Source organism: Lepidochelys olivacea (genome assembly GCF_965140295.1).
Source record: "Lepidochelys olivacea isolate rLepOli2 genome assembly, chromosome: 4".
In the NCBI taxonomy this organism is placed as follows: Eukaryota; Metazoa; Chordata; order Testudines; family Cheloniidae; genus Lepidochelys; species Lepidochelys olivacea.
In genome coordinates, this window is record NC_140414.1 from 28,539,325 (window position 1) to 28,555,641 (window position 16,317).

Genomic DNA, 16,317 nt, shown 5'->3' on the forward strand with positions numbered 1-16,317 from the left:
TCAATTCAAGGATAATTAGGATTTTTTTCTTCCTCGTCATCAGCATACAACTTGCCCTTTTTGTAAGTCCTTTGATTTCTCCTTTGCAGAATTGTATACGGAGCTGTGGGATAGCTCCGCTGATTAACAATGGCAGCAGCTGAACACTCTTTGCCAGTGTATGCAATTCCCCTACTGCCATCATAGGTTCACTCTCCAATGCTGACAAAATTAAGGATGCTAATCTGTGGAACTCAGTAACAAATGGATTATTTTAAAGAGAAAAACCATAATATACAAGAGAATTGGTTTCATGGAGTTCAGCTCCATTTTTGTGATAGGTTTCAGAGTAGCAGCCGTGTTAGTCTGTATTCGCAAAAAGAAAAGGAGTACTTGTGGCACAAGTACTCCTTTTATTTTTGTGATAGTAACTCTTTTTCAAAAGGCACACTTTGAACAGATTTAGAAATTTAGTTAATGGCATGAACTAATTGAAACTAGGTTAATAAAGCCCTCAAGTTAAGAAAAAGAGAAAAAAAGATAAGTGTATGTAACCATTCTCTTGTGCTTGGTGTGCTGATAAATTAGGATGGTAAAAATATAGAAAGTTGATGGAATGAGATTTGGATTCCTGTGTGCCTGACTGCTAAAGGGAGAGCCTTGTAAATCAAGGGATTGCTTATGAAGATTTTCATCTTATACATCTTTGTTGTATACTGTCAACCAAATGCATCTGTTTAGATTTACTTTAAAATCTTTGTTACACAAGGCAGAATTTCTGTTGAATTTGTTTGATCACTGACTCCAGGTTTTTTTTTCATTCTAAAGTGTTTCTTAGATATTTAGCCCATGGAGAAATATTCTAGCCTAAAATATGTAGGAGGTTATTCCCTGTATGGCTACCTCTGAAATCAGATTACTGCCTCCTGGTCACGCACTTCATTGAAATGTACTCAAATTACATGAACTTCACTTTAATATGTGGAATGCTTGGTGGTCAAAAAAGCCTTATATAAAGGCAACATCATAACAGCACTAATATAGGAGACAAATAAGGTGACCAGACAGCAAGTGTGAAAAATTGGGACAGGGGATCGGGGGTAATAGGCACCTATATAAGAAAAAGCCCAAATATCAGGACTGTCCCTATAAAATCGGAACATCGGGTCACCCTAGATGAAAACAACAATAACTTTAATAATAATATCCGAAACGTCACATTGCCTGCCATATACTTCCAACCTGGAATCTCAACGGCGTGTATTAATTAAAAGTAGATTTGTTAGTAATTTGCAACACTGGTTTCTTATATTGACATAAAACTCAGGTTCCATTGTTATTTAATTTCTGTCAGATTTGGATGCAGAACATGTATATTTACAGTCAAATTATCTTCTATGGCTATTCTGTACATGAAACAATGGCAGGATATGTAATAGTGATCCACACTGCATAAGAGATTGGAGTGGAGAATAAATGTAATAATTAAATAATACTTAGCACGTATGCAGCATAGCAGTTTTCATTTTCCTTGCACTTTGCAAAATGATAACTCTCTAACTTTCACAGTGCCCATGTAAGGTAAGTTGATACCATCCCAGTATACTGGTGAGGAAACCAAACCATGTTGAGGCTGATACTCATAACTGCTGACCTACCCCAAGTCAATGTGAGTCACACATGCTTTGCAGTTCAGAAAATGAGGTGTCAAGGTTCCTTCCCCACTCTGAACTCTAGGGTACAGATGTGGGGACCTTCATGAAAACCCTCGAAGCTTATTTTTCCAGCTTAGGTTAAAACTTCCCCAAGGTACAAACTATTTTACCTTTTGCCCTTGGACTTTATTGCTGCCACCACCAAGCGTCTAACAAATATATAACAGGGAAAGAGCCCACTTGGAAACATCTTTCCCCCCAAAACCCTCTCCAAACCCTACACCCCCTTTCCTGGGGAAGGCTTGATAAAAATCCTCACGAATTTGCAGAGGTGAACACAGACCCAAACCCTCAGATCTTAAGAACAATGAAAAAGCAATTGGGTTCTTAAAAGAAGAATTTTAATTGAAGAAAAAATAAAAGAATCACCTCTGTAAAATCAGGATGGTAAATACCTTACAGGGTAATCAGATTCAAAACACAGAAAATCCCTCTAGGCAAAACCTTAAGTTACAAAAAGACACAAAAACAGGAATATACATTCCATTCAGCACAGCTTATTTTATCAGCCATTTAAACAAAACAGAATCTAACACATATCTAGCTAGATTACTTACTAAGTTCTAAGACTCCATTCCTTTTCTGTTCCCAGCAAAAGCATCACACAGACAGAGAAAACCTTTTTTCCTCCTCCCCCCCTCTAGCTTTGAAAGTATCTTGTCTCCCCATTGGTCATTTTGGTCAGGTCCCAGCGAGGTTATCCTCGCTTCTTAACCCTTTATAGGTGAAAGGGTTTTTCCTCTGGCCAGGAGGGATTTTAAAGGTGTTTACCCTTCCCTTTATATTTATGACAGAGGCACTAAGTGATCTCACTATGGCCTCAGAGACAGGCAGTGTCAAAACTGGGATAAGAACTCTGGAGTTTCTGGCTCTCAGGCCTGTGATCAGATCACTTAATCATGTCTCTCTTGTCACCTGCCTTTTGAAATAAACCTGGTGTTCCAAGGAAATCATTTTTCTATTTTCCAGAAATTAGGCTGCAGACCTGTAAAGGGATCCCCCAGAGGTGGACCCCTGCAGGGATCCCTTTCCAGGATTGTAAGGGCTTTACTTACTTAAAATTAGATATGTAAGTGTTCCATGCATCTTCCTTTCCTTCTCTTCTCAACATCAGAAATAAATGAAAAAAACCTTCTGCTAAGAAATTACCTTCTCTGGGTTTACTTCCCAACCTGGGAGACCTCTTACATATGTTCTGTCTAAATCATACTTGGTTATATCAGGTAATATATTATGCTTGCATGCATGGCACAAGTGGCTATATAATATATTTGTGGCTATATAATACCTCCCTGGTATTTTTAGGGTTATTGGGTTTAAACTCATGGTGAAATACAAGAACTGTTGAGTACCTATACTAATTTTTCATCATAATGGAGGAATCAACTCTGCTGCTCAATTGCAAAGCAATGTGAAGAGTTGCAAAAACTTTAATTTGAAAGGTGATGACAAATAGCTGTAATAACTTATGCAAAATATTCCATTTGCTTCACACAGTGGAAGTAGTGGGCAAGGCGTTCAGCTAACTGTAGAAAGACAGTGTACAGTATCCAGAAGGGAGACAGCCATGATTTACTCTAAGTTATTACAGGATAACAGGACATTTTTTATTGTTCACTTCCTACTTTATAAAGCCTTCAGCATTAAATCTTTTACACCTTGCCTGCGTGTAGCTGTGCTTTATTAGTTACAGCAATGAACTTATTCAGGGATAATTTAGCTTAGCAAATTGAATGGATAGCTTCATTCCTGCCTTAAATGTCCATATCCTGCTGAAAGCACAGCCATTTTCTGAAACCTTCCCTTAGAAGCCCATTAGCTCCTCTTGAAATGAAGACAGCAACAGGTGGATGCTTCAGTTCTCTGACACTCGGCTGGACTACTCTTTAAAAGGATATTATGGAGTCGGGGGTGCGTTTAACATATACTATATCTTTTTTTCCTTTGTAAGTCAATAAAGGTGGTAGGGAAATTGGAAAGGAAGAAAATAAATCCCTTTGATTTATGTTTACTTCGTCCGTTTTGTGCCTGGTGATATGACTTCAAGGCACTACTGCAGGTCTCCCGTTCATTATGTCTGTGTATTGAGCTTTGTTTCTGTAGCATCGTGAATGTTGCCCTTGCCAGGAGGCAGCATTACTCGATCACTAGGAGCCAGTTCAGGTTGTTGTAAAAACTATAGTGGTGATTCAGGTGCAGCTGGAAATCGGTAAAGAAGAGTGCTTTTTAACAGACTAAAATGAAGAACAATTACCTACTGTAGCTAAATTACTTTCTGTATTGGATCATTCCCTACACTGGGAGCTGGTGGGCACAAAACTGAGGTGTTGTAGAAACTAAGCAGTTGACATGGTAACAGATGGGGTATACCAGAGAACTGATTTAACCTGTGTTGGTAAATTAAATCGGGGGTTATATAAATGGTCAGAGCTATGAAAGCTCTTCCAAGTTTTTATGAATTTAGAAGCAAGTTGGGAGGGCTTCATTTCTTTTTGGAGAAGGGTTTATCATGTTCACTCTTTTGATATTTACTCTTGGCTTCCTTACATAGCCTTGTTGTCTATGAATTTTTGGGCCAAGGGTGATTAAAGTGCAGTTATGACATGAACAGGGGAGCGCGAAGGAAGCTGTGCTTCAGCATTTGTATTACATTAAGAGACCCCTCCTGCCTTCTTTGCTGAAGTTAATGGGAGTTATGGGTCTTCAAGGAACATGGAATCATCTGCCAGATTAATATTTGTCTCTGGAATGACTTCTCCTCAGCACCTCCACGACATAAATATCCATAGAGTCCTTAGGCCGAGACTCGTATTTTGGTTTCATTCTTAGGTAGCATTTTTTATGTTTGGTTTTATTTGGATGTCCGTGTGTACTGGGGAGGGGGATTTTTTTCTGCTCTATCAGAATTATGTATTTGGGAAAGTTGCTTTATTTGTAAGAATAATATTTTAGTAATTTTAAGGCACCTGGATGCCTTTGGACATAAGTGCCTTAAAATTGATTTTTTCATTAGCTCTCTACTATTATTTTATATAACTATGTTATCACAAATCAGTCAACAGTAATATCCATTTTCAAACGCCCTCCAGCACAATTGTTTTTCTGTTAACCATTGTCGCATTTCACTCACTGGATTTGAAAATGGAAAGTGATGAATGGCTCCAGTGTTTTTTATGGTATGTTCCATTTTTAAGCTTTCTGCAGGGATATTCAGATCTCATTTATTTAAGATTTTTTTCCTACACAAGAGAAATTTACCCTTTTAAGAACCTGTTTGCCCCCTAAGAGGCCTGTAAAACACCTTCCACTCTCACACACAAGCTCTCTAAACAATCCCCAGGACTACACACATTCAAAGACTCATTTCAATGAGAATTCCTTATGGCAGGCTTAAGAACCAGTTCAGTCTTTGCCATTTCAGTCTGAATTTATTTAGTGCTAGTGTGGACAGCTCTAAAAGAGCTGAGATTGGAAATGGTTCATGTTGTCCACATACTACCATCTCACAGAGCTGGTCAAAAAATTTTAACTGGACATCCCTGTGAAATATGTCATTTCATTGAAATAAAAATTTTCAGTAGGAAAATGTCAATTTTTATGACATTTGTTTTCTGACTAGAAAATTCAAAACAACTTGTTTGTTTCAAATTGACATTTCAGAATGAAATGAAAATGTATATTTCCTTTTGGCTGAAAATGTCATTGTGTCTCAGTCTTTGGAAACTAAAAAAAAAAAATGTATACAGCGTACAATTTATACAACTTATATGGAGCTTATACATTTAATTCTATATATTCAAAAAGGGTCTAATGTTGTGGGAAACATTATAGGCCATGCTATTTCCCAAGGTAAAGCCTCCTTTGCTGATCTATAGTGCAAAATAGCCACAAAGGGGGTAGATGCAGTCAGTTGGGAATTCCCGTGGCATGGAGGAGATTGCAGATGGTTCAGGGACTGCGTGTGTGACTGAAATGACTGGACTGCTGCTGCTCTTCAGCAAACACCAGTTGGCATACTGGCTTCCTGGAACTCAGCAAGCAAGCAAAGTTTAGGGCAGCTTTGAGGCTTCTCTAAGCTACTCAGGAGCCCAGGACAGTATGGAGTCTGCCCCAGGATTGGGGAGCTGCAAATTACTGCTTTGGGGCCCTGCCTCTGAGCAGCATCGAGTGTATATTGGGTGCAGCTGAGACTCAAGCCCCAAATGCTGAGGGTTTAGCATGAAAAATACTGCAGAACATGTCTCCCGGAAAATGGTCCATTGTCAAGTAAAAACCTGCAACATTTCAGCAACTTTTCTCAAAACTGGGACATCATTCTCCCTCCCCCGCTTCCCCCCAGAGGTGGTGTTACAGTCCATTCTGGATTTTTCACACACCTCTTATCGAGAGTGGGTGGTTCAGAAAATTCTGAGTAATGCCAAACCTGACTAATTTTTTCACTACATCAGCTTCCATCACATGTCAACAAAAATGTACAATAATATTTTGAAACTATTTGCCTTATGATTTTTTTTTAATGTGGCTGCTTACATGATGTTTCAACATTATTAACATTAGGGCAGTGCAGCACCTGATGCCATCATCTTTGTCTCCACCTAATTTTTCTGTTAGGCCCATACTGTGTGCTTCTGAAAATCCCTCTTGAACTGTCTAAGACAGCTTCTGATACATAATGCCTCCAAAAGAATCTGAACCTGTGCATCAGTATAATCTGCCCACGCCTATGACAAGCCCTTCATAAAGAAGTATATAAATCACTGTCAAGGTTCCTCCCCCACTCTGAACTCTAGGGTACAGATGTGGGGACCTGCATGAAAAACCTCCTAAGCTTATCTTTACCAGCTTAGGTCAAAGCTTCCCCAAGGTAACAAATATTACCCCCGTTATCCTTGGAATGGCCGCTACCACCACCAAACTAATACTGGTTACTGGGGAAGAGCTGTTTGGACGCGTCCTTCCCCCCAAAATACTTCCCAAAACCTTGCACCCCACTTCCTGGACAAGGTTTGGTAAAAAGCCTCACCAATTTGCCTAGGTGACTACAGACCCAGACCCTTGGATCTTAAGAACAATGAACAATCCTCCCAACACTTGCACTCCCCCTTTCCTGGGAAATGTTGGATAAAAAGCCTCACCAATTTGCATAGGTGACCACAGACCCAAACCCTTGGATCTGAGAACAATGAAAAAGCATTCAGTGTTTTACAAGAAGACTTTTAATAAAAAATAGAAGTAAATAGAAATAAAGAAATCCCCCCTGTAAAATCAGGATGGTATATATCTTACAGGGTAATTAGATTCAAAAACATAGAGAACCCCTCTAGGCAAAACCTTAAGTTACAAAAAAGATACACAGACAGAAATAGTTATTCTATTCAGCACAATTCTTTTCTCAGCCATTTAAAGAAATCATAATCTAACACATACCTAGCTAGATTACTTACTAAAAGTTCTAAGACTCCATTCCTGTTCTGTCCCCGGCCAAGACGACTACAGACAGACCCTTTGTTTCTCTCCCTCCTCCCAGCTTTTGAAAGTATCTTGTCTCCTCATTGGTCATTTTGGTCAGGTGCCAGCGAAGTTACCTTTAGCTTCTTAACCCTTTACAGGTGAGAGGAGCTTCCCCTGGCCAGGAGGGATTTCAAAGGGGTTTACCCTTCCCTTTATATTTATGACACGCCCCCCAAATCTCAGCTAGGGTGAAACACTGGCTGGGATTTCTTCCTGGAGCTCTAGGAAAACAGAGTTAATAAGACACATGCATCTCTAAATATACTACCAAGTACATAAAGACTAACAATATTTTCCACATCTCAAGGACAATTTTAACCAGTTGATTCTGGGAAACTTTCACGGGAGAGTGCATCAGCCACTTTGTTAGAAGCTCCTGAGATGTGTTGGATGTCGAAATCAAAATCTTGGAGAGCTAAACTCCACCGAAGAAGTTTTTTGTTAGTTTCTTTGACGGTGTGAAGCCACTTTAGTGCAGCATGGTCGGTTTGCAGGTGGAAACGCCGTCCCCAAACATATGGGCGTAGCTTTTCCAGAGCGTAGACAATGGCATAACATTCTTTTTCAGTGACTGACCAGTTGCTTTCCCTCTCAGACAGTTTTTTGCTGAGAAACACTACAGGGTGGAATTCTTGATCAGGTCCTTTCTGCATTAAAACTGCTCCCACACCACGCTCGGATGCATCTGTGGTTACTAGGAACGGTTTGTCAAAGTCTGGGGCCCTTAGTACAGGGTCAGACATGAGTGTCGCTTTAAGCTTGTTAAAGGCCTTCTGACACTTTCCGGTCCACTGAACAGCATTTGGCTGTTTCTTTTTGGTTAGGTCTGTCAGTGGGGCAGCGATTTGGCTGTAGTGCGGTACAAATCGTCTGTAATAACCGGCCAAGCCTAAGAAGGATTGAACCTGTTTCTTTGACTTTGGGACAGGCCACTTTTGGATAGCATCCACTTTGGCCTGTAGGGGGCTGATAGTTCCTTGACCCACCTGGTGTCCAAGGTAAGTCACTCTGTTTAGGCCTATTTGACACTTCTTAGCCTTAACAGTTAGTCCTGCCTCCCTTATGCGCTCAAGGACTTTTTGTAGATGTTCCAGGTGGTCTGCCCAGGAATCCGAAAATATGGCCACATCGTCAAGGTAGGCGACTGCATATTCTCCTAATCCCGCTAGGAGACCATCTACAAGTCTTTGGAAAGTGGCGGGTGCATTTCGCAGCCCGAAAGGGAGTACATTAAATTCATACAGCCCGAGATGTGTGATGAAGGCTGACCTTTCCTTGGCAGATTTATCTAGCGGTACCTGCCAGTACCCCTTGGTTAAGTCCAAGGTAGAGATGAACTGGGCCCTTCCCAGTTTCTCTAATAGTTCATCTGTGCGTGGCATGGGATAGTTGTCTGGGCGAGTTACAGCATTTAGCTTACGGTAGTCCACGCAAAAACGTATTTCCCCATCTGGTTTGGGAACTAGAACCACTGGAGATGCCCATGCACTTTCAGAGGGGCGGATTACACCCATCTGTAACATATCCTGGATCTCCCGTTCTATAGCAGTTTTAGCTTGAGGAGACACCCGGTAAGGTTGGACCCTAATTGGGTGAGCATTACCTGTGTCAATGGAGTGGTATGCCCGTTCAGTCAGTCCTGGGGTGGCTGAGAACGTTGGCGCGTAGCTAGTGCACAGCTCCTGGATCTGCTGTCGCTGCATACGCCCAAGGGTCCTGGAGAGGTTCACCTCTTCCACACCACCAGCACATTTCCCTTCGTAGTAGACACCTTCAGGCCACTCAGCGTCGTCTCCTCCCTGGGCTGTAAACTGACAAACCTTTAATTCTCTGGATCGATTAGAAGAGCTGAGAGGCGGTGGGTTGCTCCGTGCCGCCGTCCAAGCTCTCTGGAGGCTTTCATCTGCTTCCTGTTCGGTCTGGAACTGTTCCCTTGATGCTGGAGACATCAGTTCCTCATGGGATTGTGGACCTAAGCTTGGTCCCTCTGGAAGCGATATAGGGGATGGAGCTGTTTCTGTTGACAGTGAACCGCTCTCCGCTGGTGCACTATGTTGGGATTCAGGCTCCGGCTGAGCCTCTTGTGTAGGGTTATCGGCTGCTGCCAGTTCAGGTTCGGTGGGGCCCTCTGGTGTTGAGGTTGCAAGTACTGGATTCAGTGCTGACACGGGGTCTGGTGTTGGTTGTTTGGCTGGTTCCGGTTCTGGGACTGGTTCCGTCTGGGTCTCTGGGACTGGATCCACTACTGCTGTTGCAGACATTGGCCTGGGGTCCAGGTCCATCACCTCTGACTGGGTCCTGATAGAAGTTTCCGGAACAGAGCTAGGCCTCACGGCTTGTTTAGCCTGGTTGCGGGTGACCATTCCCACCCTCTTGGCCTGCTTCACATGATTGGCCAAGTCTTCCCCCAACAGCATGGGGATGGGATAATCATCATAGACTGCAAAAGTCCACATTCCTGACCAGCCCTTGTACTGGACAGGCAACTTGGCTGTAGGCAAATTGAAAGAGTTGGACTTGAAGGGTTGAATCGTCACTTGGATCTCTGGGTTGATTAAATTGGGGTCCACTAAGGAAGCATGGATAGCTGACACTTGTGCTCCGGTGTCCCTCCACGCGGTGACCTTCTTCCCACCCACACTCACAGTTTCCCTCCGCTCCAAGGGTATCTGGGAGGTATCTGGGCCTGTGGACCTCTGGTGTGATTCCGGTGCAATGAACTGTAATCTGTTGGGGTTCTTGGGGCAGTTGGCCTTTACATGCCCCAGCTCGTTACACTTAAAACATCGTCCAGCTGACGGGTCACTGGGGCGAGGAGGGTTGCTGGAGAACGGGGTGGTGGGACGATAAGGGGTCTGGAGGGTTCTTTGGGAGGTAGGTGGGGCTTTGGGCGGCCCCCGGTAATAGGGTGTGGTCTGGGGTGGTCCCTTCTGGTCTCCGCTCCAACTGCGACCAGTTTTCTTCTTCTCTGCCACCTCCACCCATCTGGCTCCAATCTCTCCTGCCTCAATTACAGTTTTGGGTTTCCCATCTAGGATGTATCTTTCTATTTCCTCAGGAACACCCTCTAAGAATTGTTCCATTTGCATTAGGAAGGGCAAATTTACTGGAGATTCAACACTTGCTCCTGATATCCAGGCATCCCAATGTTTTACAATGTGGTAGGCATGTCGGGTAAATGACATGTCTGGTTTCCACCTTAGGGCTCTGAACCTCCGACGAGACTGCTCGGGTGTTATCCCCATTCTGACTCTCGCCTTGGATTTAAACAGTTCATACTTGTTCATGTGTTGTTTAGGCATTTCAGCTGCCACCTCAGCTAAGGGTCCACTGAGCTGCGGCCTCAGCTCTACCATGTATTGGTCAGTAGAGATGTTGTACCCAAGGCAGGCCCTTTCGAAGTTTTCTAAGAAGGCCTCAGTATCATCACCTGCCTTGTAGGTGGGGAACTTTCTGGGATGGGAAGTGGTACCTGGAGAAGGATTGCTAGGGTTTGTTGGTATATTCTGCTGGGCCTTTATCCTCTCCATCTCCTCCACATGCTTCCTCTCTTTTTCCTTCTCCTCCTCCACATGCTTCCTCTCTTTTTCCCTCTCCTCCTCCACATGCTTCCTTGCCTCCATTTCCCTCTTGTGGGCAGCCTCTTGGTGTTGTTCTGCCTCCCTTTCTTGTTCCTTCTTCAGCTGCATGAGTTCTATCTGTCTTTCATGTTCCCTTTGTTTTTCCTCAGCCTGAAATTTGGCTAATTCCAGCTGTAGTCGAGCTGAGGATTTGGCCATTCTAACCTCTCTGTTTTTAACTAACTTTACACCCGAGGTTTAGAAATAAACAGACAAAACTTGGCTGTAAAATTTTGCTGTGCTGGAATAGAATACCTATTCTCTGATAGTGATTGTCAGCCTACAGAAAAAGACAATCCCCTTGTCTCTGCTCTGGGCCCAAATTAAAGCAAAAAACCTCCAACTACTTGGAAACCTGCTTACCCAGCCCAAAGAAGAAAAAAATTTCTTTTCAAACCTGTGCTCCTTGTAAAACAAAAAAAAAAAAAATCAAAATCCTAAAAAAAAACCCTGCCACTTTTGTCTCCAGGCAAATGGGTAGAGCACACACCCCCTATTTACTTTTAGGAAGAAAAGAAAAAAAAAAAAAAAAACCTCTGGGTTGGAAGACTGTGAATTTCCCTGCAGGAGTTAAGTACCCTGCCTCCAGGCAAAGAAAATCTGCAATTCACAAGATAATCCCCTTTTGTCTCTGCTTGGCCACAAAGCAGAGAGAAACCAAGCTGCTTTCAGTTTCAAAGCTGCCTTCTGGACTTCCTAAAAATTCCTTTTTAAAATCTGTATTTCTAGTTCAAAAAATCTCAACTGGATCTCAAAATGATTTCAGGTTAATCCCACCGCTGTGCCACCATGTCAAGGTTCCTCCCCCACTCTGAACTCTAGGGTACAGATGTGGGGACCTGCATGAAAAACCTCCTAAGCTTATCTTTACCAGCTTAGGTCAAAACTTCCCCAAGGTACAAAATATTACCCCTTGGACAGGCCGCTACCACCACCAAACTAATACTGGTTACTGGGGAAGAGCTGTTTGGACGCGTCCTTCCCCCCAAAATACTTCCCAAAACCCTGCACCCCACTTCCTGGACAAGGTTTGGTAAAAAGCCTCACCAATTTGCCTAGGTGACTACAGACCCAGACCCTTGGATCTTAAGAACAATGAACAATCCTCCCAACACTTGTACCCCCCCTTTCCTGGGAAATGTTGGATAAAAAGCCTCACCAATTTGCATAGGTGACCACAAACCCAAACCCTTGGATCTGAGAACAATGAAAAAGCATTCAGTGTTTTACAAGAAGACTTTTAATAAAAAATAGAAGTAAATAGAAATAAAGAAATCCCCCCTGTAAAATCAGGATGGTATATATCTTACAGGGTAATTAGATTCAAAAACATAGAGAACCCCTCTAGGCAAAACCTTAAGTTACAAAAAAGATACACAGACAGAAATAGTTATTCTATTCAGCACAATTCTTTTCTCAGCCATTTAAAGAAATCATAATCTAACACATACCTAGCTAGATTACTTACTAAAAGTTCTAAGACTCCATTCCTGTTCTGTCCCCGGCCAAGACGACTACAGACAGACCCTTTGTTTCTCTCCCTCCTCCCAGCTTTTGAAAGTATCTTGTCTCCTCATTGGTCATTTTGGTCAGGTGCCAGCGAGGTTACCTTTAGCTTCTTAACCCTTTACAGGTGAGAGGAGCTTCCCCTGGCCAGGAGGGATTTCAAAGGGGTTTACCCTTCCCTTTATATTTATGACAATCACATTCGCTGTATTTGTTCTACCCTTCATTTGGGATGAATAAAAAATTAATAGAAAACCATGTGAACTGATTCAGTTTCTCATGGAAAAAATGTACAAATCTCATTATGGATTCATTGAAAGATCTCAAAATACTGTTTAGCAATCTCAGAGTATAAGGCTTGGGAGTAGATTTTGTTCCCCTGGCTCCAAGTTGCAATACTTGAGCACATAAAAGAAAATGGCCGTGTAAATGTCAAAAGGTAATCACTATATCCTGGCAGCATTCAGTGGCAGCAAAGTTATAGTGTGATATTGGTCTTTTAGCACAAGTGAATGACAGAACTAGGTTGCTCAACAGTACCCAAGAAAGTGAGACAGATATAAAACAGGGGGGAAATTATGTTCCAGAATAACTTTTAAAATAGGGTACAATTGATGCTACGATAACCTGTTACTCAAATAATAACTGGAGCTTGGTAATGGTAACCTTACTACTTATTAAAAGAAGAGCAAAATATAAAATGCACTGAAAGTTGTAAAATACCTTTTTAAAGAACTTCCTGGGAACATCACAATGTCTGTGTGTCTCCCTCTCGTGCATACACATTTTTGGTCATTAAAAGGAATGGATTTGTAGTGTTTTTGACATCTTCCATGGAGAATTTGCTTTCCAAATTCACTTAAATGTGGCACTGGAATACTACTTAATTTTTGTCTGGCAAATTGGAGTTTGATATTAAAATATATAGACACAAAGGTTTGTTATGAATACATATGAGCCCAAATTTTAAGTTACAACAGTTTACCAGGAACATAGTCAGTAGTTGCTGCTTGTGGCCTTCGATGTAAGGGAGACATATTATGGTAACTATAAATTATCTTAGTGGAAATCTTTGATCTCAGACTCCCATGATTGAAATCTTCAAATCTGCATCTTTCCCAGCATTCCCTCTGCTAGTTAAGCCTAGTGCATACCATCACTGAAGCAAGCAGGATGCTTCTTCAGCCATGGTAATGCTTTTCTCCTCAATATTTTTCTTATTGGAAAAATTTAAATCTTGTTTTATATTCCATGGGATTTAAAATTAAAATATTGTAAACTTTTTTTTTAAAGCACAACATTAAATACACAGAGGACTGCACTTGGTCCTCTGGGCACCTTGCATCCTCTAAGACCAGATGAGTGGTTATAACATTTCTAAGGGGCATGATGGAGTGTCACACCCAGTGGGAGGTGATAATGAGTAGAGATCCAGATTTACAAATCACATGCACACATACACACATGGTAAACTGGTTACCAATATGCTGAAATATCCTGTACAACAGATATTTTAGTACATTCAGCCTCCTTACGTCCCCAGTCAAACAAAACACATAACTTTAAGCACACTAGGAAATATCTAAATTGACTTCAAATAGGACGACTCACACATTTAAAGTTAAGCATGTTCTAAGGTGAACTGAGACAAAGTTACTCAGAACTGGTTTTCTAGGTATTAATTACTATTATGATTAAGATTAGGTCAAAAAATTTGTTAAGAGTCAGGGGATCTCTCTGTGTATCTTTTGTTTCATTATATAATTTGTCCTTTCAATTTAACCAGATATTTAAAGCAAATTCCCAAATTCTACATATTTACATATGTTTTTCAAAGTTTCTTCTAATTATAAATAAGTAATATTTCCATTTTATACTAACAGTGCCCTGGCAGTTCTGCTAGTGCTTGAGATACGTCTCTTAGTTTGATCAACCAACAATGAATGCCTAGCCTGTGCAGTCTCTGCATTTCTGCAGATACCAATGAGAGTGTTTTGCATGCTCTGTGTCATTTTGCTCTTAATATGTGCTTTTGCTAATGCCTTTTTTCCCCCATTTCTGTTTTTTTTCTCCAGGCTACATATCTAAACAAAGTTGTGAGCCAAAACCTCAACACAAGGGACAGAAAGTCAGCACATACTCCCACCGAGGACCCTTTTAGATATTCATTGGGCAACCAAGCAACTACCTATGAAAGCAAAAGCTGTCAGCTGTCAAGTCTGTGTCTGAGTAAAGAAATAGTGGAAGTCATCAAGCACACGAGAGACACATATGAGACCCTCACTTCAGAGGTCACCCAGAATGTTTTGGCCAGCGCTACACAAAGTACAACCAAGCCAACATCCAAGACAGAGAGTTTCCCAGGGTTGGCTGTGGCGCCGAAGGATCAGACCACTGTACCCCGGCAGCATTCCACTTTCACGGGGAGATTTGGACAGCCTCCAAGGGGACCCATCTCCTTACACATGTACAGCAGGAAAAACGTTTTCCTCCACCACAACTTACACACTGCAGAGCTGCAGACTTTAGGCCAAAAAGATGGCTAATTGAGTCCTCGTATTCTTGTTGTAGAAGGAGATAAAGTCAGTTAAGTGGGTACATTGCTCATCGAGAGCTCAGTCTTAAGTTCTCATCTGCTGCTACCTTTAATTTTTTAAATTTTAGCATTGTACACGGGCTCCATGGTTTCCCTGTTTCGGGAGGGTGGGGATGGGGTGGACTAGCATGTTAACTTAAGTAACTAGATTGAATTGTCTTGCCGAAGTCACCATATGTATAATAAATGGGACCATCTTGCTGGGATCTCTAGTCCAAAACAGGCCCAATATTTTTCTCATCTTTTTGCCTCTGTCAGCCACTGACAACACGGAAGTTTTCCAGCAGGGGATCTCAAATAGCGCTGTATTTATTGAATAATGTTACTGTGAAAGTAGATGTGAGGAATGAGTAGGTAAGTAATTAGTAAACACTCCTGAATTGTATAGAGACAAGGGAGATCATGAGGCACTCTCTTTGTATCATGTTTTTGGTTTGTTTTTGTTTCTTTAAACAATGAAATTTGCTCACATATAAACAAGAGATGCACTGGCTTCTGTTGTGTGAATTTTGAGAATGCCTCATCACACCAGTAGAGGAAGAGACTGCTTTTAATTTTCTTCTAAATGGTCAGTTCACACAGGTTCACCAAGGATTTCAGACAGAGTAATTGGAATTCAAGTTGAGAGTGGCAGCTTTGATCCTCCAAAAACTTTGTCTTTTTACTTTTTTTTGTTGTATTATGACATCACATTGTAGTGATATTTGTTCTACTTTCACAGCTGATACATCACTCATGCGTTGAACAGCACAGAATATCATGCTGTGTCATCATCTCATGTCATGCCACATTCCAGTGTATCAAACTGAAAATGGATGATCGACTAAAGTAATTCCATTGTCTTATCCAGTCCTCTTTGGCTGATGTCCAAATTACTCTAATGTACATCAGCATGTCTCCAAGGCTACATCTGTGGTTAACTACCTAGAATAAAGAAAAGGAGTACTTGTGGCACCTTAGAGACTAACCAATTTATTTGAGCATGAGCTTGCATGAGCTTTCGTGAGCTCACGAAAGCTCATGCTCAAATAAATTGGTTAGTCTCTAAGGTGCCACAAGTACTCCTTTTCTTTTTGCGAATACAGACTAACACGGCTGTTACTCTGATACCTAGAATAGTTGATGACCTGGAGTAACTCTGCGTGTTTGGTAGTCTATTGTCATATTACACACCTATTGAAACCCATATATTTCTAGCTGACCTACAGCATTCTAGTCTCAGAGGAACTTGAAGTAATCTGATCACACTGAAGAACTTGCAAACGTGCCATTGACATAAAATCCTGGTTGCCTCTTCCAACAGACTTGAAACTGACTGGCTAAGACAAGATATGCTAAACATGTGGCATATACAAAACTAGATGCTTAGCCTAACATGTCTCTGATGGCA

At 41.6% G+C, this 16,317-nt stretch overlaps 1 protein-coding gene across 3 annotated transcripts in view; it reads left to right on the top strand.

Moving 5' to 3' along the window:
* CCSER1 (coiled-coil serine rich protein 1) overlaps nt 1-15,908 on the top strand; it is a 1,064,058-nt gene extending 1,048,150 nt beyond the window's left edge. Inside the window, exon 10 of one of the 3 annotated variants that reach the window (XM_084627194.1) lies at nt 14,407-15,908. In XM_084627194.1, the coding sequence (XP_084483320.1) occupies nt 14,407-14,877 (471 nt within the window). In that variant the 3' untranslated portion in view covers nt 14,878-15,908. The remainder of the gene's footprint in view (nt 1-14,406) is intronic. The other 2 variants (XM_084627195.1, XM_084627197.1) reach the window with 2 other exon arrangements.
* Nucleotides 15,909-16,317: the final 409 nt, after the last annotated feature.